Source organism: Gekko japonicus, unplaced genomic scaffold, assembly GCF_001447785.1.
Source record: "Gekko japonicus isolate JY-2015 unplaced genomic scaffold, Gekko_japonicus_V1.1 scaffold2444, whole genome shotgun sequence".
NCBI lineage: Eukaryota > Metazoa > Chordata > Lepidosauria > Squamata > Gekkonidae > Gekko > Gekko japonicus.
The window spans coordinates 38,577-56,428 of NW_015168118.1; the positions used below are offsets into that span (position 1 = coordinate 38,577).

Here is a 17,852-nt window from a genome sequence, read left to right on the forward strand (position 1 = left end):
AAGAAGTGTAAAGTGATATACATGCACACAATGTCATTTAGTAGTTTGCAGAGATCCTTTCAGTTTATTAGTTGTTTACATGTTTTTGTTTACATGTTTTTAACTCCAGCATGGATTTGCTCACATTCACTCAGTACCAATACATCTGAGGAAAAGTCTGACCCTAATTCCCATGCTCTACTTGACACCTGGACCGGGATGGCCCAGGCTAGCCTGATTTCATCAGACCTCAGAACCTAAGCAGGGCTGCCCTTGGTTAGTACTTGAATGTGAGGCCACTAAGGAAGTCCAGGGTCACCATGCAGAGGCAGGCAATGGCAAACCACCTCTGAACATCTCTGGCTTTGAAAATCCTAAGGGTTCGCCATAACTCAACTTGACAGCACATACCACTTGGCGGCTGCGGTAAAGCTACCCTACAACATTTAATTGGTTTTTAATATTAAAAACCCACTGGAGTCTGGGAAGAAAGGATTCAGAAGGATGAATCTAATATCACTAGCATGTGCTGCGGAAGGAGTTAAATACTTACATTACAATCACATCCTTCTTGGGAGCAGGGAATTGCTTTTCACTGGAGTGTTTGGGTGATTCCTCCTCTTCACTGTCTGATGACAATTCAATGACATCTTTACGATACTTAAAATGAGACAGTTTTGTTGTCCTCTTTGCTTCAGGGGTTTCAGGAACACTGGAGTCATCTTTGGAAATGTTGTGAAGGAAAAAAGGTACATATTAATTACATATCCATGCACACCCCAAGTACTCACCTAGAACAAGCGGCACCTTTAAGACCAACAAAGTTTAATTCTGAATATAAGCTGTCATGTGGATGCACACTTCTTGAGCACACAGCTTTTACGGCAGTCAAAGCCTTACCAGAAATGGCCACATTGAAAGCTTCTTTCAAAATATAAGACTGCGTATAATCTTGCACAAAAAAGTTCTGTTTTCTAGATGCCTGGCAAGAATTATGGTATCCCGAGAACACAGATGCTTTTTAAAATGTTGGATTCTCCCTAGGAGTTCTGCTATCGAAGGAAGTGGACTTCAGTGTTCCACTCATTTACAACCTACTTTAAATGGCTGGCAGTCTTAGAGGCGTACTGTTCACATTTCTATTATGTACAAACAAAACACAAACAAAGCAAACTAGGGATCCTTTCAGAGCTAGGAATATTCTGACCCTGGAGGCGCGCCTGGCCAAATGGAAAAGGCAGCAACACACACAGGAGAACAGCAGCTGCAAAATGGGATCGATGCTTGACAGAAGTTTATGGGAAATAAATTTAAAATAATCTGAAAATGCTTAAGAGGCATTTGATGGAAAGCTCAATAAATCTTGAGCTTTTATAACCTCAGGCAACTTACTGACACTGGAAACTACTATACAGCGTGAAGCTTCAGTATTGGGAGACTGACGTGCCCCCTGAGTTGTAGTTAAAGTGCCAAAGGGTGGAAAGCGGCACACAACTAGAGACATTTACCGGGGAACAAAGATGAAAGTCATGAAGGAACTTGTAAGTTGGATTGCAGCAGATCAGGAAAAAATGCTAACACAACAGGTTCCTTTTCCTCCCCCCGAAAAAACAACAACAGGTGATACGATAACATACCACTAAAGATCAGTGGTTCTTAAACTAGGGGTCATGACTCAAAAGCTAAGTACTTTACTCTCACAGGTGGGTTGTTACAATCTGACTACTAAACTGGGAAGAGAGGCTGTAAGGCCCCCTCCTTCCAGTTACAGGGAAGAAAACCTGTAACTCTTCCCTTGCTCTGCATTGCCATCCATTTCCAGGGGCTCAGCCAGATCCCAGCCACCAGCAATGTAAGAAATCATGGGAACAGCTTACTTTGACCATCTTCACCCCCCCCCACACACTGCTGGTGGTTGGTTGTGGCCTACACCTGTTGCCTCCAAGCTGGGACCAGCAGCACTATGTCCACACCAAGTCCCAGCCTGTGGTACTGCAGTGGAGGGTCTCAAAAGATACAGTAAATTTTAAGGTGACGACACTGTGCAAAGTGAGGGTGCAATACTGTTTCTGGAGTAAAATGGGGGTAAAAGGAAAATACAGAAATGAAAAAAAAAAGTCTCTATGCCTCTACCCCTTCGCCTTGGGAATGGCTAACTCCTCTGACCAAGGGGAAATTAACTAATATACTATATGGCAGGTTTGGGTCCCCCTCCCCCCGGACTTTATTCTTTTTCTCTGTTTCCCCGTTTTGCTGGAGGTCCTTGGACCAGACTCCAGAAAGCTATGAACTTGCTTTGGAATGTAGGTGGCTCAGCTTTTAATTAGATGGCTGGTAGAGATTAGGGAGCCAACATGCTTGTAGGGACAGAGCTATATTTTATTGCTCTGTAACCATTGCTATTTGTCTTTATGATTTTTCCACTGCTGAAGTCTCAGATTAGATATTATTTTCAAGTATTGGTTTGAGTGCTTGATACCCTGAGCATTTATTGTTCTATTGGGCGCTGAGCCTCAGTAAACCACTTAATTCATTTCAGCAAAACTGAGTGTCTTACTATGCAGTGTGGCCCACTATGGCAAAACAGGACCCAGGTGCAAATATGCACAGAGGAAAGCCATGTGTATACAGAGTTGCACATACATGCATATCAGCATCAAGGGCCTTTGGCTCACACTATGCTATCCCAAGGCAGGAGTTACTAGCAGTTATATTTATATACCCTAAGAAATTCCACCAAAATGTAACCGTTTCCTGGTTGCACTACAGTATAAAACGAACATTTATGAAATGTGGTTCAAATGAAAATTCCGACATAAAATAGCCTTTACCTACCATACCATAGTATTCCCCATTACTGTGTAGGGATGTGAAAGTTGGTCAATGAAGAAAGCTAACAGGAACAAAGTTGATTCATTCAAAATGCAGTGTTGGACGAGTGTTTTCTGGATACCACGGACCGCCAAAAAGACAAATCAGTGGTTCCTAGATCAAATCAAGTCTGAACTCTCCCTAGAAGCTAAAATAACTAAACTCTGCCCTTGAGGCAAAGCAGTAACCAAAACTTTAGCTCATATTCTATTTAGTTGTCATCTGTACTCTTCTATAAGAACCAATCTCACACTGCCTTTATTGAACAGGTTCCCCTGCTGCTTGCATGATTTCCATCTGCCATATCTTTTCGCTGGCAATGATAGGAGTGTAACTCTGGCCATGGCAAAGTTTATATTCCATGCCCTTAGAATCAGGCAGGCATTCGCTAAAAATAATAACTCTGGGCTTAAGTACTATTGAGTCTGTAGACCCTATTTGGTGAGCCAAGGTGCCTTGAGGCATGTAGGTGTTCTAATTTGGTACAGGAACAGGACTAAACTGAGACTGTCCTACTTTGGTCACATTATTAGAAAACAAGAGTCAGTGGAAACAACAATAACGCTAGGAAAAGTTAAAGGCAGCAGGAAAACGCAACAAGACCTGAGCAAGGCTTTTAACAACAGGATGCTTTGGAAGTAATTAATTCATAGGGTTGTCATGTCAGAAGTAACTTAACAGGCACTTAACACACACACAAGTTCAATGATCCAACAAAGATGAAATTATATTTTTGGCTTAATTTCTGAGGATCCAGTGTAAGAACTGTTGAGTTTTAAACTGCATTCCTACCAACTCCATATGGAGAAAAAAAAGAACAGATTTATAAAGCACTGCATAAAAAAGCATTCTGATCAAACTCAAATTTGTGCTTGGAAATAAGACTACTGATATTACCCTACAGCATATTATCCCTCAGGCCATTGCCTTCAACCCATGAGCTGGGATCCTTGGATGGGTCAGGGAGGCCCTACCGCTTGGCTGCCATCCCCAACAGAGCCTTCTTTTTTTGGCTGCCTTTTACAAGGACCTGGTGCTAGTATATGAGCATGGAGAACAAGGCTGCCGTCCTTTTTTCCTAGGCATGCTAAGAGCAGCAACACTATGGTGAGATAGATTTATTCACTTCACTTATACCCTACCTTTCCCTCCATTGAGGGCCCAAAGCAGCTTATATCGTTCTGCTCTCCTCCATTTTATCCCCACAACCACTGTGTCAAGTAGGTTAGGCTGAGGGTGTGTGGCCCAGGATCACCCAGCAAGTTTCCATAGCTGAGTAAGGATTCTAACAGGGGTCTCCCAAATCCTAGTCTTACATTCTAACCATTACACCACACTGATGTTGGAAAGGATTCCTTTGGGGCTCTGAACCTTGACTTGTTCTTTCCTATTGTACACCTACCAGTGCTCAGCTTGTCTTTCGTATCCTCAGCTCTTGTGGTCTACTGCCCGAAATCCTGACCCTGACAGAACCAAAAGCACACCACTGACTCTTCTTCTGGGGATGTAGCTCTGGTGTCACATGGCCTCCTATCTCTTTTTTTGCAACCCTATGGTCATTAAGTCCCAGATCTTGCAGCACGTAACTATGCCTGCAACTCATAGGGAGGTAACAGAACACAGGTTTAAGTTAAGTGGCGGTGGTAGTAATAATACTTGTATCGCATTTTAAAAACAAGACCTTGTACAGAAATTAAATTACAAAACAACACTTTCCAGCATGGCTACACACTAAGGACAATATCTTTCCCAAAGAAATAGGGACAAAAAGGAAGGAAGCACAAGGGAAGAGATCAAAAGGGTACAACATTAGAGACCATTTAGAATTAAGAATAATTTTTAGTTCAAAGACTTGGAAGAAGGGATATCCTTACAGTGTCATCTTAAGAGGCTGCACTTTTGCTTCAGATGCATTCACTAATAAACACAGTAAACATTTGAAAGACAGGAGAAGCTCAGATATAAGCATTCCGGTCTAAAAGGCCCACTTTCAAAGGGGTATTACAGCCACCACATGGAAACTAAATCTGGTTGAATTTTAGCTGCACACTAACCACTAAATCACATTGCTCAGTGTTTAAGTGAACTCTTTCTTCTAGAGTTCCCCTCTTTTCAGGACCCAGTCTGCTAACTTTAAGGGAAAATCAAAAGTTTATTTATTTGTTCCAGGTCCAATGTTAAAACCTTTGCTTACCTCTGTACAGGATTACCATGTACAGGAGACACCGCTCCAACCATGTACAGGTATTGCCCACCCAGGCAAGTCCAGGAATGGGAGGGAATCCTGTACTTTTTCAGTACATTAAACAACAAACCACGAGACAGTCTGTACCATCTCTGGTCTTCACAACAATTTGCCACCAGAACCTCTTTTCAATAGTCCCTGCCTTTCCTAAGGGAGAGATTCCAAACCCTTATTTGGCATCTGGGATAAAACACATTAGCAACTCAATATAGAGATGCATACTCTTACCAAGGTAGCATGTGTGGGGAGCATTAGGCCACAAGATTTAGGCTTGGAACTCAGGTACAACATCAGAGACCATTTAGAATTAAGAATAATTTTTATTCAGTACAGAGATTAGCATAGACTACCAGAGATTACAAAATAACAAAAGCTAGGGCAATTTGCCTTAACTACACATTAAAGATATTCATAATTACCAATGAAGTGTCCATATTCCAAGAGTGTCCGAGGTATACAGTCCAATTAGACACCAAGGGATTTTGAAGAGAAATCCCATCTTTGCACCCATGTGCTCCAGTTCACAAAGCGACTCTTTGTCTCTCACAAGGCAGCATTTCCAGGTGCAATAAAACAGACAATGACAAGAAGGGAGAGCTGAGAGCAGAGACTCTCTCTCATTGGGATCAAACAATTATACTCCAATTCCAGTCATGATCAGCTGTGGCCATGCAGCCAATCACGAGTGGACAGGGGATGTGCCCAATTGTTGGTTGTCACAGCTGCATGTGGGGATAGGCTAGATGTTTGGGAACCCCTCCTGCAGTCAGGTGACCCAGCTTCCAGCTTCTCCATCGCCTATGTGACTTGTTGAATGTGAGGCAGAGCCAGGAACCATCAGGTCTGCCTCTTCCACTTAGAGGTGTGAAAGAATGTGTGGTTATATGGCATGGTTATAAAGTTTCTTGGCCAAATGGTCAGGCCATTTGGCTTGCGAGAGGAAATAAGACACAGCATGTTCTAAGAAAGACATCACAGGAGAAGGCATGGATTATAGAAAGCAGAAAGCAATTTTTCTATACAACCTCAACCCATGATCACACAGTGTTCTAGTTGAAATCTGAAAGTAAACTAAAAGTATTAAGATAAAGTATGAAAGAACCAAAGATACACAGATCATATTGGTGCATGCAAAAGCTATTAGTAGTGATACATACATGTAATTCCTATTCTAGCTAAATTGGAATAAATCAAATTTTCTAAGTCCCTTATCCCAGAATTTGCAGGAAAAGAAGAACGCTATGCTCAGGATTATTAGGAAGGGAACTGAAAACAAATCAGCCAGGATCATGATACCCCTGTATAAATCAATGGTGCGACCTCATTTGGAGTACTGTGTACAGTTCTGGTCACCCCACCTCAAAAAGGATATTATAGCATTGGAAAAAGTGCAGAAAAGGGCAACTAGAATGATAAAAGGGTTGGAACACTTTCCCTTATGAAGCACTGTTAAAACACTTGGGGCTCTTTAGCTTGGAGAAATGACGGCTGAGGGGTGACATGATCGAGCAGGTAGAGAAAGAGCAGAGGTCCATCAATAGCCAAAAGGTACAGATAGGAACTCTCAGGCTGGGGCAAGTGATGCACTGTATTCTTGGTGCTTGTGGGGGGGGGCAACAGTGGGAGGGCTTCTAGTGTCCTGGCCCCACTGGTGGACCTCCTGATGGCACCTGGTATTTTTGGCCACTGTGTGACAGAGTGTTGGACTGGATGGGCCATTGGCCTGATCCAACATTGGCTTCTCTTATGTTCTTAAGAAACTTCATTGAATCCATTCTGAGAAGCTCATACATCACAAGGCACTGAGTTTTTACAGCGCACATGTGAGGGAAAAACATGTTTCTGCAAGAGTCTGTTAGAGAATGAACTTGATATTTTGCTTTATGAACTATATTTATTGCTACACACAATGGACTGTGCACACACACACACACACAACAGGCTCAAGGAACTGTACACTATGTCACCTGTTGTGATGTAACACATAGAAGGTGCATGCACATGCCCTACATGTAAATAAGGTTTCAGCTACACAGTTACTAGCCTGGTGAAGAAGCACACACCTCCATTATTGTGAGCAATGAGAAACAACAGCTTGAGAAGAGACAGCCCCCATTGCTGAATTACTTGTGGTCACGTACTACCCATCACTGCTTTGTTCCTGCATTGGTTTTTCCTGCCAAATGGACATTTGGTTTACAATGAGAATGGCCAGCTTCATCAACACTACAATGGAGCATCCTGACGCCAAGGTTTTCACACCTGCCCAGATGCCCTTCTTTGAGTAAGGTTTTAGATTACAATATTGGCCACTCCTTATAGGTAACCTCCCACTCCTATAGATAACCAATAGGATTGTTTTTGGGACGGACTAACAGGTAGGTGGGTCCACAGGTTGGAACAGTTACCACCCATCTAATGGATCCCCTATAAAAGGAAAGAGCCATTCACCTGGCCCTTTCTAGCTAACATCCCTCGCAACAACCCCTGTCTGCTTTTTACTCCTCTTAAGTCCCACTTGCTATCCCCAAACCCTTGCCTCTACTTTGATCTCTTGATCTGCAGTCAAGAGACCCACACGTTCTGGCTGGTTCTGGTCGTGTGTGAACTCCCTTTAGTTTACATTTCTTCCCATCCATTCTTCATTGGAACAACCAAAGCTGCGAGACAGATAAGTATTGCCCATCATCACCCCCACCTGCTAATGCAACTGTGCTTATTTTAATACTGTGGTTCTGAGGAACTTGATTGAATGTGTGAGTGCATCAGTTTTGTTTGTATGAGATATATTTTCTAGTAAAAGACATTTATTTTAATAACAACAGCCTCGTTGTCCTTCTCTGGTAACCCTTGTGGGAACAGGACCTTGGTATAAACTGGCATAAAGCAATTCAGCTAACAGAGTCCATTTCACAATGTTCCTTTGAGCATACAAGTGATACTTTTAAGGAAAACTCTGAAGACTACATTCTGACTGCCACTAAGTGTCAGTGCTCCATTCCCTGGGACTTATGCTGGCAGATGACCATCTATTCATAAGATGGTACTACAGAAGTGTCTGGTGCCAGATGAATCTCTCAAGGAGAACAGCTATAACAATGGGAATGAAGAAATGCCTGCTTGAAATTGTAACTGGAAGTCAAAAATAGAGTCACTGAACCATTACTATTCAGGCTAACTTATACTAACTAATAAGGCAAGGCCTATAGAAATTACAAACATTCTACATAACATACCAGACTGACATTAAATTTTATGACATAAGCAGCAAGGAAACTCACAAAAATGGTTCAGAAAGAGAAAAGGTGGCAATAGGAAACAGAAGTGAACTGAGGTTTAATCAAGAGCAGTGTAGCAATGCTGCCAAAAACAAAGTGGCAAATAAAAGGACAGGGCAACAAAGTTTTTTAAAGCAATAACATGAATGAGATCCAATAAAGAAATGGGAACCAATGAAGCAAATGAAAAAAATGGAGGAAAAGGGTACAAAGAAAACAGAAAAGGCAGCATAGTTAAATAGAATACCCTCTCACCCCCTGCAAACTGGAAGACAAAGAATTGCAATAGTCCACTCCAGAGAGCATGAGAGAATAAACTCAAAGCACAAAACTTGAGTGATAGTTAGAAGTTGGAAGTGGCACATTTTTAATAAGGAAAAAAGAAAAAGAGATGAGTCAAAGAAAACAACATGGGAAGGAGAAAAAACGGAAGCACTTCTTATCAGTCCACAGAAGGCTACAATACCTGGCCACAATGTCACATATGGCGAGGATAATTTCACTGCCTGCTAGAGACTGTTCATTCATGGTAAGCCACATTTGCAGTTCCCATCAACCAGAAGAGCCATATGATGACTGCGTATCCTGCCACTGTAACGTGCACTATCGAAATATACATTTAATATTAATAACTAATAACTATACCCTTTTTAATTACCAGAGCACCTCTGAGCATGTAGGATTTTCTCTCAGCTGCTGAGCCCTAGCCAGGCTTTGTGAGCTGGAGTGAGGGGAAGGGCTTCATGATACAAAGCAGTGTGCAAACTTTCAAGTCCTTCAGAACTTTTATCAGGCTGGATGTTTTAAAAAAATGCTTCCCGGTTACTAAGTTTTCTCCTTGCAAGGGGCTTTGTTTTATAGGGTGGCTTTCAACAGTGGTATACACCATTCCACCACGTCTCTGAGATATATATTTTGACCCAGCCTCATACAGGGAACTCCTACACCTCCATAACTTTGATATAATCCATCAGGTACAAACTGTGCTGTGTTCTAAAAATAAATCTGTTAGTTTTCTATGGGACCCATATAAATAAGAAAATTAGCCCCATTTCTAAAGAGCTGCTCCTACCTTTTCCTTCCCCCTTCTTCACCCTGGATAGGGCCAGATAGCTTGAGAGGCCACCAAATTAATGTCCCCACTCCACCCAGTCCAGGGACTGTAAAGACAGTGTTCTCCTATGCATGTTTCAGTCCCACTTGGTTCACTAGGACTTAGTTTCAGGTACACAAGCACAGGACTGAGACAAAGCTATGCTATTTACAAATGTGTGGTGGTTGAGAAGACGTCTGCAGCTCACAGCACTAGAAGTTAAGTGCCCAGCAGACTCTGCAAGGGAAGGACAGGCAAAGCACCTGCACTCTCTCTGCAGAACCTGCTCACTTAGATCTGGCCAGCAGCTGTAGAAGCCTACATAAGAACTTAAGAACATAAGAGAAGCCAATTTTGGATCAGGCCAATGGCCCATCCAGTCCAAGACTGTCACACAGTGGCCAAAAATACCAGGTGCCATCAGGAGGTCCACCAGTGGGGCCAGGACCCCCTGATAAGCCTCATGTATCTCATGCTGAGAAAAGAGCAAGAAGTCCGAGATGAATGTATACGGCATTTAGGTTTCCAATTGCAGGAGCCTTATCAGGTCAGGCTATAACCTTTCTCAAGGAGGGTTCCAACCCAGCACTGGCTGGCTTGCTCAGAGTAGACTCCTGCAGTGAGACACCTAATCTCTTTACTTCCCTCTATCTTCTTGCTCATCCGCAGGTATAAGGCTAGCAGCTCAGGTTGAACAGAGATGGCCATGGCTATGCTGTCGTGCCGGGGAAAGAAAAAGGTTCTGGGCGTATTTCTCATCTGATGGAGAACTAAGAGCTAAGTCAGCAGCAGAAAGGAAGTCTCTCTCCTACACCTGGCTATTTTGTATGACCAATTCACTTTAAGAAGTGGGCTCATTCACACAAGACATGTGTCTGACTTGCATGTAGGCCGCACACCATCATAGCACACATTGGCAAAACTGCATTTGCATCCATGTAACACATGGAATTGTCCTCCAATAAGGCTGGAGCACTCTTGCTAAAATGACTGGTCCTAGAAAATGGGTTGTAACCAAAGAACAGACCCTGATCTAACGGGCATTTGGAGGAGTCTCAACAGATATGTTTGCACTAAACAGAAAAGTGACTTCAAAACATCAAGTATCCTGTGATGTAGACTAGAAATAAAGATACAGCCATTAAAACTTGTACAGCCACAGAATAATTGCTCATCCCTTAGGACACTTAGGTCTAGCAACACAATTCTACAACTCTTCCACATCCATGTTCAAATTACAACGAATTTACTAAACTGGAGTGAGGAAAGAGAACCAAGGGTAAGGACCAAATGTGAGTAAACACCATTAAAATAACCATTAAAGAGTCATGATGGACCAACTAATATATCTTCTCTTCCTACTGTATGCATCAAGTGAAAGCATATTATTCACTGTCCACATGGTAGACTAGACAGGCTAGGCTCTTTAAACCACCATGAAAACAGATTAGCTTTCCGGCAAAAACACACACACAAAGACCCCTCACTAACTTTTACACTGTACAGTTACTATGGAGACTGCTTTAAAGCTGCTTCTAAGCTGCCTGTCAGAAAAGCCTACTGTATTTTTTTTACAAAATTCACTAGCCTATCCTTTTGTTTATAAAAAGGAAATTTGTATACCTAGATAACAGGAAATTGCTTGTCATCTCATGTTAACAGAGTCCCCTGTGGCTGAAATATTCCCCACATTTTGAAGAGAGGTGTTTTTTTAATTAGATTTCTTACATTGTGGCAGTAGATTTCTTACATTGTGGCAACTTATTAGATTTCTTGCATTGTGTATATATCTATACAACCTACATTGTTTTTACTTTGGAGGACTAAGTGAGGTCAGACTAGAAGAAAGACAAGAAGAAGAGGCAACTCATTTCCCACTGGCCTATACAGTGGTTCTTGAAGCTACACATGAGGTACAATTAAATATGAGGACACAGTAGAAATCTGATAATTGGTATGTTACTGTGCTTACAGGGAAACATCAACAAGTTGTCCAGCTTGTTTTTCTGTCAATGTTGCTTCGAATCATGATGTAAGCAAAGTATAGCCACGGAGGTTAAAATAACTGTAGTTTTCAGATAACTTATTAGGTCAACTAATCTGCATTTTCTTGACAGTTCTTAGCTCAGGCTTCCTAACCAGCATCAGCAAAGTGAGCGTTGAGACCAAAGTGAATGAATGGTTCACCAGACCTAACTGTCGGAACACTCTGCATTGAATGGGAGGTTTCAAACAATGCTCTCCAAAAGCTGTCAGATATGAGTTTGTGTTGCACAGAATTGCAGAAGACACTTCAGTGGGGAACCACCACACTGCTAGCAATACTGCATCCAATTATATGAGCATTTCCTTTGTCCCCCCCCCCCATTCCTTCCAAGTTGTTCAAACAGCAAAAATAAATAAATAAAAACTTAGTGGAAGGACTGTGTACAGAAAACTTTCAAATACCACAACCGATATTACAGAAGACACAGTCAAACAAATCTACATAATGAAACAGATTGAGGATGCTGTTTATCTACTTTCCCCTATTTTATTGTGCTTAGCAGTCCATTCATTTATTTGTTTAAAATTATTTAAATCCTACCTTTCTGTACTGCCTAAGGCAGTTTAAAATATAAACAATGCACAATTAAAATACAGTTAAGACACATAAAATAATTTATATCGAGTTAACTGAAACTCCTGCAACATATACCACCACCAGCTGCCGAACAGAGACATTCATTAATTACTTCCACACCAAAGTTGCATTGAAATAATTCTGCGTTGGACGGTGCTTTCTGTACCACATCTGGCCATCTATTCCAAAGCATGGATACAACCTCTGAAAACAAGCATGCATGGGAACCAGAGGAGTGGACCTCACAAAGAGAGAAGACTACCAAAAATGAGTCACTTGATGTGAAAGCACCTTCTATTGTACCAGAAAACGAACAGTAACCAGTCAAGTTGCTGAAGCACAGATATAATATGATCACACCCAGCATAAACCAGTCAATTATCTAGTGACCAGTTCTGTGCCAATTTTACAGTAGCAAACACACAATTTTTATACATTTCTTATTGAGCATACTCCCCACCCACCCATCTCTTAGGTGGTTTATCATTTTCACGACAGGCCCCTGGACTGAAATGATATACAAGTGTCTTAAACACTATCACTAAAGACTTTTTATTTTTAAAAAGCTAAAGGCCTGAATAAAAACAGCTGCTGAGAACAAGTGAATGGTCACTGTGGACCAAAAGTTAAGAGCAGATGCCTTCAGACTTTCTACTAATTTACAAGATAGGTAAAACAAAAACAGAGCTTACCAGTTTTCTCTGACACATCAGATGCTGGAGTGCCTGGCCTGCTACTGTGATCAGTAACATCATCGTCTTCCCTACTGGCAGTAACATCATTGTCTTCTACAGCAGAAGGAAGTGGAGTATCTTCATTAACATCATCTAAAGAAGCAGAAGTAGCATCCACCTCCTCACTTGTGGGAAGGCTGGAAGAAGGAGCATCTTCTTCCTCAGTTGTAGCCTTCTTTTCAAATCGAAAACGGTCAAGATTAAACAAACTCATGATCTTGGCCTTTCAGGTCTACCAGTTTATGGAGTTCAGCTTTACAGTCCCTGTGGATGGTAGCACCATACAAACCAAGAAGATCTGTAGAAATATCAAAGGGCAAGAGAGGGAGAAGACATTGGACAAAGCCATAGAATATAAGGCTCTTAGGTCTGGATGCTCTAACAGCATATGATTCTGTAGAATACCCAGCTCAGATCTTTCTGTGTCTACCATTTATATCCTAATCAATGCTAGTATATTTGCAGCTTTCCTTGGCAATCACTGCTTTCCTTAGCTTGATACTAGAAAGAACTAGGTGATGATGCTAATCGTTCTCCCTTGAAAACCATGAGATAATGGTTCAAGTAGTTCTTTTTAGTTTTCCCAAAGTTGATGGCTACTTGTCACATCAAGTTCCTACTTATGAAGTATCACATTTCCCCCTCCTCATCCTTCTATATGAAATGTATATGAAGAAACTGGGCACAATCAGTAGCTTGATGACATAAGTGTCTACGTTTTTCACTATGCAAGTTCTGCTAGTTCAGTGTCTGGCTATAAGGGAGCAAAGGAAGGCAAGCCAACTGAAGAGGTATCCAAACAAATCTAAGCAGGCCACTGCTGTTCGGCCTGGCGACCCAAAGGGAATAGGGACCCCATTAGACATTCTCAAACTTGCTATATCACGCAAGTTTGTAGTAGTTCTGGCAGCTGAACCTGGAAACCTCAAGGTACTGAAGTGGCAAGAACTATAGCTGCAACTTTTTGGTTTGGAGCCAGATCTAGTAACAACTACTTACATTAATGTAATCAAAATGATGCACTGCATCCTACCAAAAGCTATTTAGGTAACTATTTGGAGGCTTCAGCTACTGCAGAATACAATGGGATGCTGTGTAACATGGGAGACGGGAGTCACAAGTAGCACAATTCACTCATATTCGGGCATCTTCACTGGCTAATACTACTCACGCATAACTGGAAGTTGCTAGTTTAAAATGTCTTCAACTGTAAACACCATGAGGAATTTCAGACAGACGATATAATCCGGAAGAGGAACTGTTCCCAAACGGTTTCTGGTCTGTCATTTCAGACAGAACTGTTTTAGAACCGGTTCCCTACCGGAATATATTTGTAATTTCAGACACAAACGCTTCTGTCCCATTTAAGAAACGGGGCTGAAGCGTTTTACCTGTCAACCACTTCCAAGTAGTCTTCAGTTTCCTGTCCCGGTTCCGATGCGCTTTTCCCCCACCGTTTTTCGCCCGCGCGGGCGATCTCCGGCTTTTTTTTTAACGTTCACTTTATAGCGCTATGAACAGCAGTATATCAACGCCATTGGAATGCCTGGAGCGTTTTGTTATAGTGCTATAGCACTATAAAGCAAATGTTAAAAAAAAAAGCTGTAGATCACCCACACAGGCGTAAAACGTTACAGTCTGAAATGGCAAACCGCTTCAGATCCAGCTCTTTACCGGAAGGGGAAAGCCATGTGTGAAATGGCAGCCCTATACCGGTTTAGCCCTATACATGACGGATCAAAAACGGCTTCAAAACGGGTTATGTGAAATTCCTCCTTAACAACCATTTATCACCATATTATATGTCAAAACAATAATATCATCTTGACTGTACTATAACATCCCATCACTACACTAATTCTGTATTATAAGAGAACGTAGAAACTCATCTTTGGTGACAGCTCTACAACTACAGGACTTCACTCGATCCCAAGCCTAAACATTTTCAAAGGACAAAAAAGCAGAGACCTTTTAGTTTTAGCATCTGCTGCATTTCAAAACTGTACTTTTAGTATATTTACATGCTCACATGTATGTTTCCGTGTTCAATCAGGAAAGAAAACCAGACACAAGACACAAATAAACCCAAAGAAAAGCCAGATAAGTGTCTGCACAGATCCATTATTTCCAGCATTATGTTTACAACCAAAACACAGGTAGCTTGCTAGGCAGAGTCACAGCAGAAAGCATACAAAACAGAAACCACAAAGACAGCACATGAGTCCCTTAATTAAAAAAAACATTCTTTCTCTGCATTCCCTTATTTTTCTCCCATAACTAAGCCTGCCATAATCACCACCAAGCCTTGAAGGCTTACCTTCAAAATAGTCCCCACACCATGGACCACATCCACTAACTTCTTCAGAACTGTATTTATTTACTTCATTTATAGACCAGCCTCCTCACTGAGGCTCAAGGCACACAAATAAACATAATGTAATAAGTGCAGTATAATCACACAATGGTCCCCCCACTTACTGAACCTCCAGGCAGCCACAGAGCCGCTTGCCTAGCCTCTTCCAGCTGTTAAATGTATCATCGCCTTCCTTCTTTCCTCCCCTCCCAACGACCCAGGCAGGCCCTACTCTCGGCTCCCCACAAGTTCTTCTACACAAAGAGAAGACAGCTTTAAAAACAACAACCACAATAACAACAACACAAAGAGATTTATTTGTAGTTCAAGCAGTGGCGGACCAGAGCCCCACTTGCACGATGAGAGCACTTGGGAGGGACGCCTGGGACAAAAACTGCGCTCTGTGTATGGTTTTTTTCTGCCGCAATCATTCTTTTTTAAAGGAGATGCTGGGAATGACCCTTGCCTCTGCCGCCACAAATGAGCAGGGCTCCTCTCCTCCTCCTCCCTCCACCCCTCGACTGCTTCTGCTCATGCACAGTCCGCCGGCTGCTGTTCCCCACGGCTGTAGCAAAGCCGTCTGCGGAGAAAATGCAGACAAAGGAGAGCGGGGGATGGGGCACCGGCGCAGAGCGGAGCCTCCCCCGCGCCGCGCCTCCCCCTCCCTCGCCCCCTTCCCTTCCCCGCCTCCTGGTTCCTTCTTACCCCGCCCCCACTGCTAGGAAGCTCCCGAGACCCTCGAGAGTGCCGACACCGGCCAGCGGTGACTGTGGCGGCCAAACGAGGCGTGCACCGCGGCGGGGGAGGGGAGACCGGCGATGACGTCACCAGCTGCGACAATGGCCACGGCTGTGGCAAGGACGGAGGCGAGCCCCTCACTGGCTGTCTCCGGGCTGAAAGACACGGCGATGGCGAAGTCGGAACGATCAAATGCAGCAGGAAAGAGAGAGAGAGAGAGAGAGAAATCGTCCTGGCGGGATGTGGACCGAAAAGGGGGCGCTCAATGATGACTTCACTGTTTCCCAGTATCCCTTTCTTCCCGGCGTAAAGTCGAGGGAAAAGAGGAGGGAAAAGCGTTCTGTTGCTATGTGGGCTCGAAGAGCTGGCCAGGAGCGAGCGAAGAAGGGGGAGTGCGCGCATGCTCCCTTAAACACACCACCGTGCCCGCGCGAACGACCAGACGATTGGACTAGGTTTTGCCCATCAGCGGGCGCACGCGGATAGAGCGCGCGCTATTGATTGCCATGGCCTTAAGCGTGGCTTGTACTGCTGTGTGAAATGTGCCCAGTCAGTCGGGGTGGGGGAGCGTGGTTTATTTCTGTTAACTAGTAGGGAGCAGCAAGAGAGTTCCTCCCACCTTTCTAGTATTATGTTTTATTCTGATCTATGGTCCTAATAAATTTCTGAGTCTATTAGTGTGTATCTGTGTATATACTCAGTGCTTTTTTTGTAAGAAAACAAAAAAAAGTGCTGCGGTGGCTCAAGTGGTTAAGACGCTGAACTGCAGGCTGTGGAAGGTCAGTAGTTCAGCAGTTCGAGACCCAGGTGCCGCAAGACGGAGTGAGCTCCTGTCTCTAGTTCCAGCTCCTGCCAACCTAGCAGTTTGAAAGCAAGAAATTGCAAGTAGATAAATAGGTACCACTTCGGTGGGAAGGTAACAGCGTTCCGTGCGCCTTGGTGTTTAGTCATCCACGGAAACGTCTTCGGACAGCGCTGGCTCTTCGGCTTTGAAACGGAGATGAGCACCGCAACCCTAGAGTCGGTTTCAACTGGCTTTCGAGCAAGGGAACCTTTACCTTTACCTTTTTACTCACCTAGGGTACCAGGTGTCCTCTTTATAGAGAACATGTGTCCCCTTTTTTGTGTGTGTCTGTCCTCTTTTGGACTTTTTGGATGATTGTGACGTGATTCTGAGGGTAAAGAATGTTCGCAAATTTGAAGAAGCTGTCAAGAACAAAGCCGTAATTGTGGGATGTTCAGCACACATTCTGAATAACTGTGTTAATCAAGCAGCAGACCTGTTGGAGGTTGATGTTGGGAGCATTTTCATGTCTATACAGTTCAAATAGAGCAGTTAAAGGAATACTGTGAATTTGTAGACATTGGCCAATTATGCATGGGTGTTTTGCCTCGCTTTTACCGTGCATGTCTGTCAGCTTTTCTTTTTCGTTCTGCATTGATCGTCCTCCCTTCAGCGCTCAGTTCGCTTTCTGATCACTGTTTCTCCAGGTTTGCTGAGAGCGATTTTGTGCCGATTTCCCCCTTGTTTTGCTTCCAAGCCCAAGGTAATTCAAAAGTGTACAGATTCCCTTAGACCCTTGGACTCGTAGGGGCAAATTCCACCTCCCGCGTGTGATGTCTGATCGAAAGGTTTGGACATCACACGGGAGAGGTCATTCTGGTTCCCCCAGCTCTCGGGAGGGGCTCTTTAAAAAGTTATGGCCGCCGGCGCTGTTCTCGGCAGCAGCTGTGACCCCGCACGGGGGATGGGGAAGGAGGGGTGAAACGTTCCCTTGCCTCTCTGGTGACATTGGACTTGTTGGGACAAATTCCACCTCTCGCATGTGATGTCCGAGTGGTTGCCGCTCGGACAGTACACGCAAGAGGTCATTCTGGCTCCCCCAGCTCTCGGGAGGGGCTCTTTAAAAAGTTATGACTGCCGTCGCTGTTCTCGGA

General features: G+C 43.3%; 1 protein-coding gene across 1 annotated transcript in view; it reads right to left on the bottom strand.

Annotated features, from left to right (window-relative positions):
* LOC107113541 (SWI/SNF-related matrix-associated actin-dependent regulator of chromatin subfamily A containing DEAD/H box 1-like) overlaps positions 1-13,037 on the bottom strand; it is a gene marked incomplete at its 3' end in the record, with an annotated part of 51,608 nt that extends 38,571 nt beyond the window's left edge. The window contains exons 1-2 of the mRNA XM_015414878.1: positions 12,782-13,037; positions 533-701 (exon numbers count right to left, since the gene is read on the bottom strand). Of these exons, the coding sequence (XP_015270364.1) occupies positions 533-701; positions 12,782-13,037 (425 nt within the window). The remainder of the gene's footprint in view (positions 1-532; positions 702-12,781) is intronic.
* Between the last annotated feature and the right edge of the window lie 4,815 nt (positions 13,038-17,852).